This window comes from Gymnodraco acuticeps, unplaced genomic scaffold (genome assembly GCF_902827175.1).
Source record: "Gymnodraco acuticeps unplaced genomic scaffold, fGymAcu1.1, whole genome shotgun sequence".
Lineage (NCBI taxonomy): Eukaryota > Metazoa > Chordata > Actinopteri > Perciformes > Bathydraconidae > Gymnodraco > Gymnodraco acuticeps.
The window spans coordinates 248919-262167 of NW_022990673.1; the positions used below are offsets into that span (position 1 = coordinate 248919).

Below are 13249 nucleotides of genomic sequence, written 5' to 3' on the forward strand. Positions count from 1 at the left end.
GTATGATACCTCAGTGAGGTGACATCCCTTAACTCCCATCAAAGTAAATACTATAAAAACAAATTACATATGTGTGGAATAAAGTACAACTAAAAAATGCAGCCTCTGCATGAGTATATATGCGCTGTGTATCAAAAGGATTTTGTCAGTGTGGCTGTCTCGACCTTTCAACAAGCTACATGTTTGTCCATAACACTCACCTGTCTGTCACTGCACCAGTCTGTATGTGATGTACCCTCCCAGCTGTTTCACTCGGTCTGATGATCTTTACTACCTGGAAAAGTCGTAGAAAGAAAAGCAGAATGTTAGCCTGGAGCAGAATTATTGTCATGGTGCCAGTCTATACTTTTGGCCACCATTATCAGTAGTATTGCAAAATCTATTTGCACAGGTAAATGATGCAATTTGGAAACGAGCAACAATGCTGGAGGAAATGTATAATAGGACCAACATCGTAGAAAAACGAACTGATCATTTAAATGTCTTTCACACAACATGTCTAGTAACAAGTAGTGGTTATAAAAATCAATTTGTGTTATCACTCCTTTACTGAAAATCATTTTACCAAGATCAAATATAAAGCACCATGCAGTCACATAATACTGATAATGTTATGCATTTAAGTAAAAGGGCCTCTGGATGAGTTACCTGTCCTCTCTTCAAGCCAAAGTAGCGAGCTACGGGGTCTCCAGCCTGGATCCTCGGCAACTGACTTTCCTTTAGTTTACTGAGACAAAACGTTAAGGAAGTAAAACAAACCAAACAAAGTGTCTTTCTTTAGGTAAATTAACTGCCATTTTATACCATTTGTATGAATAGTAAGTACTCCAAAGTCAAATTGCATTTTCTGCCGGCAAATCTCAACAGTGCAGTGGGTGAAAGGATACTATCTTAGCAGAAGTTCAACCACTTCCTCTTTTAGCATAACGATGTGCTCTGGAACAAGCTGAAAAACAGAAAAGAATACAGAAAGTAAAATGTTATTCTACATCAGAATCTACGTCTGTTAGAGTTTTAAATATGGTGTCAAAGGGATTGCAATTCAGTGGATTCATCAGTCTGTTGTTTACCTCGTGCTCTGTGATGTTAATGAGCAGCTCCTGTTGTAAGAACTGTTCCAAAATGTACTTGGGGGCCATGTCAACTAGAGACTGAAGGGAGACATTTCAATCAACATGTTAACAGCAAAATAAAAAAAGTCAACGGTCGAGAAGAAAGTCACATAATTAATACAAGAGAGGTTCTGCAATCTCTGTTTTTCAAATACATTTTTGCGTCAGTTGTTTAATATAATAATATATAATGTGTGTGTTTACCTGTTTGGCTGATGGTGTCATGCCTATCTGAACAACAATGATGGCTCGTGTAATGTTTTCCTCCTGCATCCTCTGACAGTACATCTTAATCGTCTTGATTCCAACCTTTGGCTCCTCTACAAAGTGAAGAAAAATACGACTTAATCATATCACAACGCTGAATGTTTCAAAGGAACAACCATAAATTCTAGATTACACACTAGTCTCATATGTTTATACAGAGGGCTTCTATCCCTCTAGTATTTAATAATAACTCTTAACCTACCTGGAAAGAAAATGAACATCTGGTCGGTGGGGTCATCGTTGTGCGCCACCAGCACGGTGAGGTCTGTGCGCCGGGGCCGACCCTCGCTGGGTTTGTCTCCAAACTGACTCTTGAACTCGTCCAGCGTCTGGTCCAACTCGTCCTGAGTCACCAGGTAGCCTCTGTCATGGCACAGCTGAGGGGGGACAGATGAAACCATCAATTCATTGAGTGTATGGTACAAATCATAATGTTCAAGAGCAAAATATTTCTAGTCCATGTAGTTCTCCGGATTACATTGAGATTTTAAATGTTCTAATGTTTCCTACATGGACAACATTTGAAATGTTTCCAATAGCTCAAACCTGTTATAAGTGTAAAACACACAAAAGTACATTTATCCACTTGTTCATGTGATCACATACAGACATTTTGGGAAAAGGGTTCATCATTTTACATTTAAAACTAAACGTTCTTTCTAATACGGACACCAGATTATTTCATTTCTAGCAAATTCAAGTTTATCTTGCTTCAGTGGTCTGCTCAAATCACCCCATGATTGGCTAATATAAATCATGGATATGGGCTTTTCCTTCTTCATATAAATAGACTTAGGATCCCAATAATGAATCTGACTAATTCCAGACACTCTGGAAAGCCTTGTTTTCTTTCAGCAACTCTGAATCAATGGCTGGTTGTTTTATTCGTAAAATGTGATATTTATGTATTTCCTGTCATATTCCTATACTTCTACTACCGTCTGTATTTCCATTGTATTTTCATGCAGCGTCGTTTGTTGGTTTAGCGAGGGAACTCTGTTGTGAAGTAATCATAATCATCTGAAACTACAACATACATATGTGGGCCAGTTACTTACACTTACTATTACTTAAAACAAAGTTAAGATTTGTTGACCGGATTAAAGGCACTTTGGCAGACAGAATTGTGCTTCTTGAAACACAATTCTAACTAAATGTGCAAAGCAAACAAACTTATTCAGGAATTTAGAGAAGTGACACTGATCTAAATATCTAAATTCAAATAAAACTCAGTTGTTTCTAACATCACAGAGCACCGCAGCTAAGCTACATGCTAAATCATGAAGCTAAAAACACATTGAAATCTAACCCACCTGCATGATGGTTTTACGGATCTTCCATAGCCTGTATGTTTCCTCTTCATCATCCATAGTATCTCAAAGGTTTAACTTGTTTGATATTTTATCAAAAACAATTATTTATATTTGTTAATTTATCCCTTTAGCTCCTGTGTACATGCGACGCGCTATGCACGTTACAGTCTAACCGACGCAAACTGATGACGTGTAAACTGAGTAGCAGAATGTGGGTGGAGTTTAGCATAAAGACTACGTTTCTAAATTAAACTTGTTATTTGTATTATATGTACAATAATAAATATACTATAATAATCATTTTAATGACACAAAATGTTATCATAATAAAACAAATTAATTGTCAGTAGTTTTGTTTTCAGTCTTCTGTTTCCGGTGCAGTCTCATAACAAACTGCGGGGCGGACGGATCAACAACGAGAGCAGCTTTTGAGATAAATGTGGCCTCTTTGATAACCAAGATGAGGCCATTATTTATTATTTTGACATTCGGAGCGGTGGCGAGCAGTGGAGTACTACTGGCGATGGTATTTTATTTTGTTTTATCCACAACGGTAACGTAAACCTTAATGGTTGTTGGTATGGAGCGTGCTGCTCTGATTTCCTATCTGCGTAACAGTGATGCCAGGCTATTATCGACACATGAAACAACCGCTGTCCTCCCGATTAAAATTATATCTAATCAATATAACGAGTGATATATCAGTGATAAGTTACTGCCTGTAGCCAAAACGTCAATAATCTGAGCTCCTCGTTGCTTTGCATAACATAGCCTTTAAGTTCATTAACGTGATTTTACATAGTGCAACTAGCATATGTACCTACATATTACTTCATTAAGATTTTTAGTGTGAGAATAATAGTTCAACAGTTCATATGACTTAGTGTAACTCGTAAAATATTGGATGTGTTCGGCAGCAGCACCACCCATCATCTGGCTGCAGCTGGGGTCAGCTGATAGGCTATCAGTCTGAAGTGCAGCAACATGACCAGTCATTGGAAGGTTTCATAACACAAGGTCGATGCTCGGTACAGCTGAAATGTTATGTTAGTATACGAGTACAATCAAATTGACTTTACCAGCATCATTAAAACAATAAGTCCCACAAAATATTAATCAAAGAAGGGAATTCTCTGAAAAATAAGGGATAAAAAGAGGAGTAGAAGAATAAAGTACTTTAAAAATAAAGGTATTTAAGTGAAGTACAAGTATGTCAAGGTTACATTTAAAGACAGTTGCCTACTTGAGTAAATGTACTTCATACAGTTCAATCTTGCAAAGAAGTTTACAATAAATACTTGTTAACAATGCCAATAGTAGAAGGGGGCTCCTGGCTGTGACTGCTTAATCTTATATGATTCTGTTTTCTTCAAGGTTGTGTCTTCCTGGTCGAATGTACTTATTGTAAGTCGCTTTGGATAAAAGCGTCAGCTAAATGCAATGTAATAATGTAATAATAATTATCATACACATAAAATGTGTAATATCTCTATTCTCTCTTTTCGTGTATTCCAATTCACAATAGGATGTTTAAAATACAAATTCCTTTATCTTTCAAAGCCTATCTATTTATGTAATTTTCATTGATATAGCCTATAGTTTTGACTCTTTAGTTGTTTATTTTGAATCATACAGTAAATTATCTGTAAAGATGTGTATGGAATAGGGCTTATATTGTGTAACCAGCTGGATTTCTAGAAAATTGTGAAATAATCTTGAAAAAATCAGATAAGTGTGTTGCTCAACCACTCAGCCTGGTGTGTAAGGTTTTGCCTGGTCATTCTTCTGGTTATTATGGATTGGTTTTTGCAGGAAAAATATTCTGGAAAACTCCATGGGCAGGTACAAAAAAACAGATTATTTTGAATCACAAAATCTCTTGTTTTGCTATGATAAATTGGTAGAATAAACAAGTGTTTTGGGCGCAGCCTTGTGACTTTTATGAGATTTAAGGGGTTATGTGTGCTTATTCACTGCTGCAAAAAGCTGTTTTTCATTCCAATGTTAATCTCATAAGTAGTTTATGTAATGTTCAGACTGTTGCTCTTAACGCTGGCCACAAGAGGCTCAACCACACATGGCTCTTTTAATGAGTCTGAGGACTTTGAGAACCTTCATTATGAAGTTACCAAATGTTGTGGACTGTGGACCGCAGTACATGTGTCTGTCTGACGTAGAAGTTTTAGCCAACAGCAGAGAGGGACCTATTGGAGAACCAGAGCTTATCAGTTCGGTTAATGATCACCCGCTCCCTTGACTTGAGGACACTGCATCGCGTCCTCATCCTCAGTGGTCGGATTGTGGTCTGACAGTGAGGGTGTAGAGAACATTACTCGGGCGCTTTACAGATTGTATCGCTTTCTGCCTTCAGAGGGGCGTACTGAAGGACAGTCATGCGCCTGTTAGGGTCCACTGTCCTTTTCTCTGTCCTGCTGCAGGCTATGGTAAGAAAAAAGTAGGACTGAAACTCTGGATTATGTTGCTTTTGGAAGATGGCACATTTTTTCCAACTGAATTGATAATTGAAAGTGTTCTTTTAATCTTTTTTTATGTTGTGTAGGATATTCTATTATTTAAGATATTCGTATTTAAATATTTGCATACAAAAGAGATTCGTCTCTCTTTGCTGTCTTCACAAATACATTTTAAGGGGAAATGCGTATGTCGCTGATATATTTGCTGGGTCATATTTCTTGTTATTTGATATTCCTTAAGCAGCATAAAAGTGCATTTTGAAAATGAGCTCCCTTAACTCAACTTTTTTCCTCCTCACAGTCTGTTCCGACAGAGGACTGGCAGAGGGCCACGTCTATTTATGACTTCTCAGCAACAGATATTGATGGGAATCTGGTTTCCCTAGAAAAATACAGGTATGTCTTTTTTATTTTCCCTAAATGTACTAAAGCATAAACATACCATCACTAAATCCTTATGCATCTGTTTCTTTGTGTTTTCAGGGGGGATGTTGTCATCATCACCAACTTTGCCTCTAAATGAGGTAAAACCCCAGTAAACTACTCTCAGTTTGCGGAAATGCACGTCAAGTACGCTGAGAGAGGTTTACGCATCCTCGCCTTCCCTTCCAACCAGTTTGGAAACCAGGTACGAAACACATCAGAGTTTTATTAATGTGCAAAGCTAGAAAAGGCATTATTACACAAGCTGGAGATCTGAAAATGTCACATAACTGGGAACAGTAAACAGAAAGATCACATTGCAAAAGATGGAATCCAGCCCTAATATTTGCAAAAGGCCTATTCAACAGAAGGGGACATCACGTTGTAGTACACTAAACCAACATTTGCTTTTTCTTCATTGGTTTAGTAGGGCACTTTAACCTGCGTGGCTTTTGACTCTTGCTGACACGTCTATTTCTCTCATCTTGTTTTACTTTGAAGGAGCCTGGAAATGAAACTCAGATTAAGCAGTTCGCCAGTTCCTACAACGCTCAGTTTGACATGTTCAGCAAGATCGATGTGAACGGGGACACTGCTCATCCTCTGTGGAAGTGGCTGAAAAGTCAGCCCAATGGGAAAGGGTTCCTGGGAAAGTAAGTAGTGATTTTATAACATGTAAGTAAGTGGCGGTTCTAGACCAATTTGACTGGGGGGGCCACTGGGGGGCCAGTTATTTTATGAGGCGGGCACAATAAATGCAGGACGAAAAAGAGAACTAGACAGTATGAAGTAATTGCGCATAAGAAAACAATGCATTACAGTTATTGGTATTTGTTTCAGTACACTTATTTATTTCAGATAGATCTTATAGTTATTACTGTTAGCTTCAGCTTAAGTTATAGTGCAATGTTTGCACTAACACCATATTTATATAAAAATAAAGGCAATGAACAGTTACATCTCTACTTTACATAAGGGTGTCTGCACAATCTCACATTACAGCAACAAAATCCTGCGGTTTTTGGCAAACCGAGTACCAGAAAATATACATTTAAAAAAAAAAAAAAACCTTTCATTGTTAGGGGGGGTCAGAGGTTAGGGGGCACTGGGCCCCCCCTGCCCCCCCTAGAACCGCCCCTGTATACAGTATTGATGATGACATGATACACTTATCTACAAACTGATTGAATTAAAACCAGATCATATTAATCAACTATTGATCATCATAGTCTATTTTTTTTACATGTGATTTGTTTTCATTCTTGCAGCAGTATCAAGTGGAATTTCACCAAGGTAAATATCAGTCATTTTATATAGACGATACAATGGTTGTTATATCTGACATTTAATCCTATATTCCTGTAATGTACATCAACGTTAAACAGGTGCCCTAACTATATAGGGTAGATAATACGTAACAGAAGAACTCTGTGAACTGTTAAATGTAAAACAGATAATGATTGTATTTCATATTTTAAGTCTCTATAAATATATGTCTTTGAGTTGTATTTTTTGTATCTTTCTCTTTAGTTCTTGATCAACAGAGAGGGTCAGGTGATGAAGAGATATGGACCCCTCAATGATCCAAGTGTAAGTACACCTGTCTTAATTTGCCACCGATAGTATGGTGTATATAGCCTGACTGTAGCACCCTTCATATATTATTTTAGCTTTAATCTTTTAAATACGGCTGCGTAATTATTTGCCTTTTATGGGCCTAGTGACACAGGAAAGAGCTTATCTGGTAATATGTGAAACAATCTAGACATTGTTTACAGAAAGAAAAAGGTTCTGCAATTTTGTCGCAAAAAATATAAATAAGTTAAAACTAGGATTTTAAATGTATAAAAAGGGCAAGAGGGAGTGTAGACATAATTGTGCATTTAACATGATTTTACCTTTCATATAAACTATGTGTGTCTGTGTATGTTAAAATAGCCGTTTCTTTAAATAGTATATACAATGTGTGCTTCTTCTCTTCTTCTTCTTTCATTAGGACAGTAGATTTGAACTTCTTCTCTTCTTCTTTTTTCCAGGTGGTGGAGAAGGATCTTCCTCAATACTTTTAAATAGATGATTGATGCCTCACTTACAGAAACTCTATCATATAAGCTCCTTTCTCTGGCTCTCCCTGGCACCAGTGGATAAAGTTTGGGTTTCCCCCCAGACCAGTGACGGCCTGTTCATAAACCCGCATGGCGGACAGAGCAGACCTGATGAAAATGGCGTGCAAACCTGCTTGGAAGAAAACCAGACTTGCTTTCATTTGGTTCTAGAGAGAGAAGGGGAAAGGACCCTCTGTTAACAGTTTCATGTGTGGCATTGTTTTCATAATAAATTGCACAAAATGTTGCCCTAATGACATCTTTGTCCATCATTTTTGTCGGTCAGGAAAACATTGGCATTTGTCAAGTTATGTTATATCATATGAGATTTGCTTGCATGTAGAATAGATGTTTTTTTTATCCTGAGAAATAGTTTTTTATTCTGTGTAATGGAAATGGTGAAAAAAGGACAGAAAATCAATTATTGTCATACTGAAAAAGTTGAGCACTGGAGCTTAAAATTAAACTGAGATTTCTTTTTTTCTGGGTTGAAAAATGAATAATGTCACCGTTTTGTTCACTGACAAATCATTACCTTAGATTACAGGCACAGTAATGATTCATTACAGTTTGTGCATTTACAATAGTGGTTGAAGAAGACTTAAGAAATCTGCCTGTTCGTATTATACAAATATTACACCAAGGATGAGGTTAGGTATTCTAACGTGTTGCACTGGCCTGAGGGGAATACTACAATGGGAAGAAGGAATATGTGTTATAGCTCAAATTTGACAGGGCTTTAATGTGTACAGCTGTGATGAAGATGTCCTCTATTGTCTTTGTTGGCAACCTACTATCGTTCCTGTTGTGTTAACAATAACGGCTTAGTTTAGTTAACCAAAGTAAGATTTTGATTCACCCCAAACCCCTTGAGTCTCTAATTAAAAACATTCTGTGACTAGCTCTTTACATATAAAGTCAATTGTATCTCCAAAACTATGTCAATCATCCAGGTGTTTCCCCATGCAACCACCCTGTCCGTTAAAGGTCACCTATTATGCAAAATCCACTTTTTCATGTCTTTTATATATCAATATGTGTCCCCTGAGAGAGAGAGAGAGAGAGAGAGAGAGAGAGAGAGAGAGAGCGAGAGAGAGAGAGAGAGAGAGAGAGAGAGAGAGAGAGAGAGAGAGAGGAGAGAGAGAGAGAGAGATAGAGAGAGAGAGAGAGAGAGAGAGAGAGGGTTGGCGCTCATCCTAATTTTCGACATTGATGTAACAATATTCATAATTAAGTAAATGTAACACCCTTTTCATCCCGGTTACACGTTTTCATTTGCCCTGTACGATGGGCGCTGTAAGTGATGAAAATGGGGGATGTTGGCTTATCTGGCGCCCGCAGCTCACAGCCAAAGTGCGAGTGAGCGAGGGAAAGAGTGAGAGAGGGAGGGTGCACCGGTACCGGCGCTGTTGTTATTAGAATCTGGTGCTAGCTGCTCTAACGGATATAAGAAGAAGATGTTTCTACAATAATGTGGAGGGAGAGTCCTCTCCAGTCAGACTGAGAGGCTGATACTACAGCTCAGTGAGGTAAAGGACTCTGAGTGTTTAGATAGTTCACTTTAGTCTAAGTTTAAACGGTTTTGGTCACAATTTATGTAAACACATATTTTCCAAGGCACTCCTTTATAATTATTGGGATAAACAGGTTTTGAAATCATTTCAATGTATAGGACAGTAACCAAAAATATCATTTAAAACGAGATAAAAAAATATGCATAAATAAATAAATGTTACGGTAAAATAAGATATGAATGAACAACACAAATAAAATAAGTTACATTCATTTGTTACAGTCAGGAGGGTAGTGATGACAGCTTGTAGGATTACTGGTCGTGCTAATGTTGTCTTGTGTTCACCTCTGTGTGTTCAGTGCCATGTGTCTGGAAAATAAAGACCCCCGCGGTTTATTTCATTTTAAGGATGAGCACCAAGCAACATCTCCAGGTGCTCCTTTGAGAACCTGGGCAAAAAAGTGATGTGCACCCCTGGTCATAACGTCTTTTTGGCTTGTGTAACTAGGCCTATTAGCCAACAACCAACCAAGGTAACCCCTGCCCACCTTATCACCTGAATCTCACTACTCGCTGATTCTAGGGACATGTTGATGTTGTGATGTATGTCGAGCATGTCGAGGATAACATCGTATGTATATCCTTCGTTAAAATATTCCCTTAAGATTTCCATCTCTTCTTCCATTCTTTCTAACTCAGTTTAAAATGTGTGAAGAAACAGCTGAACAGTACCAAACAGGAAATACGTGATGCTGTTAGCCGGGTGCTGACCAATCACGAAGCGTAATTTCTTGATTGGTAGCAAAAACAACCAATCACAGCAGTGCTTCTCTGGCTGGCTCTGTCCAATCACAAACAAGAAGTATTCTCCCTAAAGGAATACCCTTTCCGTAAAATGTGAAATGCCGTAGCGTTTTCTGAAATGCTGTAGTGTTTTTTGAAATGTCGTTGTGTTTTATGAAATGTTGAAGTGTTTTGTGAAATTTTGTAGTGTTTTGTGAAATGTTGTTTTGACTTGCACTTCAGGGCCACCGTAAATAGGGGACCTTTAAAGCTGACCTCTGCATGCAGACAAACTGAACAATACTATGAAGCTCCTGGCTGCAGTTCTCCATAACTTTCTGCAGAGGGAGCCACAGTGTCCGGCAGCACGGAACCAGGCAGCAGCACCATCACAGTCACAGCACCATCAGCAGCAAGTGCGGTGAGCGGAGAGGAGCGGACGCTGTTCGTGAGGAAAACACCGCACACATGAAGGGACCGTCGCGGATTACTATCACATATTCCTAAGGTTGATTACAGCTACTTATCCAATAACACATCCCCTCTTTGCTCTCGCACCGTCGCTGTGGGTCTTTCAATCGGAGGGCTTGCCTGTTTTTCCTCCGGGAGGCTGAATGGAAGCAGAGGGAGCGGTCGGGCTGTCGGAGGCCGGGGACGGGAGCCCGCTGTCCGGGGACGCAGCATCCGATGATGGGGACACGGTCGTCGGAGTTAGCTACGGCATGGACGCCGGAGACATGGGTACTTTCAAATGTAACCGTATCTGTCTGTCTTTAGTAATTATTTCACAAACCTGACATCCATTTTCCTCTACTGTAAGCAGAAAGTCCCGACTCATCTTTGCTAGCAGGGAATCGGTAAGCTAACGTTAAGCTAGTAGCTAACTTACCGTTAAGTGCAGGTCTCCCTTGAAAAAGAGATCATTGATCTCAATGGGATTTTACCTGGATAAATAAAGGTTTTTGAATTGTTAGCTTAATGTATGTGGGAAGCAGGTAAAGTTGGATAGTAACGTTTTTACTACCTATAGGCTATGCGTGGCTGTCTACTTTGTGTAGTAAATACACGCAGGTATAAATGTGTGTGGTCAGCAGGACAACAAACCTTGAATCGATATATGAACGGGCAATATGATATGTACAGTAGTATGACTGTACATATCTTTAATTACCTGGGTTGACATATAGAAAGAGCCAGGGCTGCAGGATGCATGACCACCTTCTCCCTAGGAAATGCCTCCAGGCACCTACAATAATCACTACCTGTGACAAATACAAGCTGTAGGAAAACAGTACAAAAGTATTAGCATCAAAATGTACTTAAAGTATCAAAAGTAAAAGTACTCACTAGTCACTATGTAAGAGTGTTATCACATCTGATAAAGGTACAGCTAATTTTAATTACTTTTATCTTACTCCAGGTGTAACTAAAGTCTTCATTTATCTGTTCAATGTTATTCAAATCGTTACTCAAAATCTGCAAGTAACTAAAGGTTCTAAATAAATGTAGTGGAGTAAAACTACACAATGTACCTGTGAATTGTTGTGGGGTAGATGTACAACGTAGCAAAACATGTAAATACTCAAGCAAAATACAATTCCCTCAAAATACTTAAGTACAGTACTTGAGTAAATCTACTTCGTTACTATACAACACAATAATCACCACCTGTCAGAAATACAAGCTGTAGGAAAACATTCATTACGTTTCTGAAGAAATCATTAAACCCTCAATTTGGATTTACTATTTGCCACCATCTTTGCATATTACTAATGCCAGAAAATCCACATTTCTGCATGGAGGAGGCTGAGGAACAGACCGCAGCCCCCACAGCAAGCTGTGACAGGCTGAGGCATTTGGCAATTGGACTAGAGATTGTAAAATGTAGCCATATTCTATCAGTGTTTTATTTTTTCATACATACAGTACATATACCTCTTTTTTATATTTCATATTAGGAAAAACGACAGACAATACAGAGAGGTCCACATGCTTTTTAAACAGATGCATTATTGAGTACCCCTCTAACCTGCCAAGTTCAGGTTGATGGACAGTTGGCATCCCCAATCTGTACTGTCTTTTGAGTGACTTCACAATGACAGAGAACAGCAAAATATATGTTGAATAAAACCACAGACGACAAGTATGGTGCAATTTGCAGTGTAATGTGGACTCCACAACACTGCTGACTGTTAAAGCTTCTTGTTTTAACACACCAACAACACCAACATCGATACCATGTTATCCAATTTAACTGGAGCTGAAATGACAAATGCTTTGGGTTGGGTCGATTTTTTTCCTTTGTATTACTAATATACACAGTATATCTGTCAGTGTCTGCTCCTTTAATGCAAAGATTTTGTAGGTTAAGCTAGTTTGTCTGATAAGCCCTGCAGCAGGGAGGGGTAGGTGTGCATCACACTGTGACTCCCATGCAACATCTGTTAGTGAATGGTCTTAAAGGCCATTAAAGGCTTTTCAGCTAATATATGTTAAACCCAGGGACTGTGCTCATTTCTACGACAGTGTACAATAACAACATGGCACTGGTCACCAGAAATTAATGGAAATGTCCCCTGAAGAGGTTTTGCTTGATTCTCATTGGGCCCCAGAGATGGTAGATGTCCAAGTGATGAAACATGTCAACCTGAGAGCTCGGTTTGTGTCCGGTGTAAGTGCAGGCTTCACTGTTTGCTTGTCTGCTCTGAATGTGTGGAAACTCTGCTTGTGTGTGTGTGCATGCTTGCTGTAAATATCTGTCGGAGCATTCGTTCCTATTCAAAGCTTCTCATCCTTAAGCTGCATAATTTGTCCCTATAGTCTCCTGTCCAGCATGGCATCATTAATGTCACTTATCTTTTCCCCACACTCATACTTCTTTTACCTTGAAAAGGGAGATCCTTGGTGGGGGGGGGGGGGGTGGGGGGGAGAAGAGAAGACGTAAGGGGGTGAAGAGAGAAGGAAGAGACACGAGAAGAGAGATACCGAGAAGACGTCAGCAGCGGCAGGGAAGCCTCTATCGCTATAAGACTCTAGATCCCTCCTATCCTCTCCTTCCTCCTCTCCTCTCCTCTGTCTCCATCCTGATCTCCTCCTCTCCTCTGCCCTCCCATCTCCTCTCCTCGTCCTCCCTGAGTGATTCCCTTGGCCTACAGCCACTCATTTGTCACCATCCATCAGTCCTCCCCCCTGTATGTTTTTTTCTATACTCTGCTTAAGGCAAGGCCTGTCAGATTTGCTGACGGAGGCACGAAGGGTG

At 39.2% G+C, this 13249-nt stretch overlaps 3 protein-coding genes across 7 annotated transcripts in view; 2 read left to right on the top strand and 1 right to left on the bottom strand.

Moving 5' to 3' along the window:
• Positions 1-207: 207 nt before the first annotated feature.
• polr2eb (polymerase (RNA) II (DNA directed) polypeptide E, b) lies at positions 208-2883 on the bottom strand. The gene is given in 8 exon segments (XM_034229764.1): positions 208-234; positions 236-274; positions 649-727; positions 888-946; positions 1071-1151; positions 1317-1432; positions 1582-1756; positions 2693-2883. Coding segments are annotated over 8 exon segments (633 nt in total). The 5' UTR covers positions 2750-2883.
• A 169-nt stretch (positions 2884-3052) lies between these two features.
• On the top strand, positions 3053-7951 carry gpx4a (glutathione peroxidase 4a). Of its 3 annotated transcripts, none has more exons than XM_034230006.1 (7): positions 3053-3218; positions 5468-5562; positions 5650-5794; positions 6091-6242; positions 6858-6882; positions 7120-7179; positions 7626-7951. In XM_034230006.1, the coding sequence occupies exons 1-7, from the start codon at positions 3153-3155 to the stop codon at positions 7656-7658; spliced, it is 576 nt and encodes a 191-aa protein (XP_034085897.1). In that variant the 5' UTR covers positions 3053-3152; the 3' UTR covers positions 7659-7951. The 3 variants fall into 3 exon arrangements, with proteins under 3 accessions (XP_034085897.1, XP_034085896.1, XP_034085898.1); XM_034230005.1 differs by having other exon boundaries at positions 3094-3245; XM_034230007.1 differs by lacking the exon at positions 3053-3218 and adding an exon at positions 4942-5136.
• Positions 7952-10394: 2443 nt separating this feature from the next.
• The window catches only part of pip5k1ca (phosphatidylinositol-4-phosphate 5-kinase, type I, gamma a), a 51335-nt gene continuing 48480 nt past the window's right edge, over positions 10395-13249 (top strand). For 2 of the 3 annotated variants that reach the window (XM_034229864.1, XM_034229866.1), the window contains exon 1: positions 10395-10743. In XM_034229864.1, the coding sequence (XP_034085755.1) occupies positions 10605-10743 (139 nt within the window). In that variant the 5' untranslated portion in view covers positions 10395-10604. The remainder of the gene's footprint in view (positions 10744-13249) is intronic. The other variant, XM_034229865.1, reaches the window with a different exon arrangement.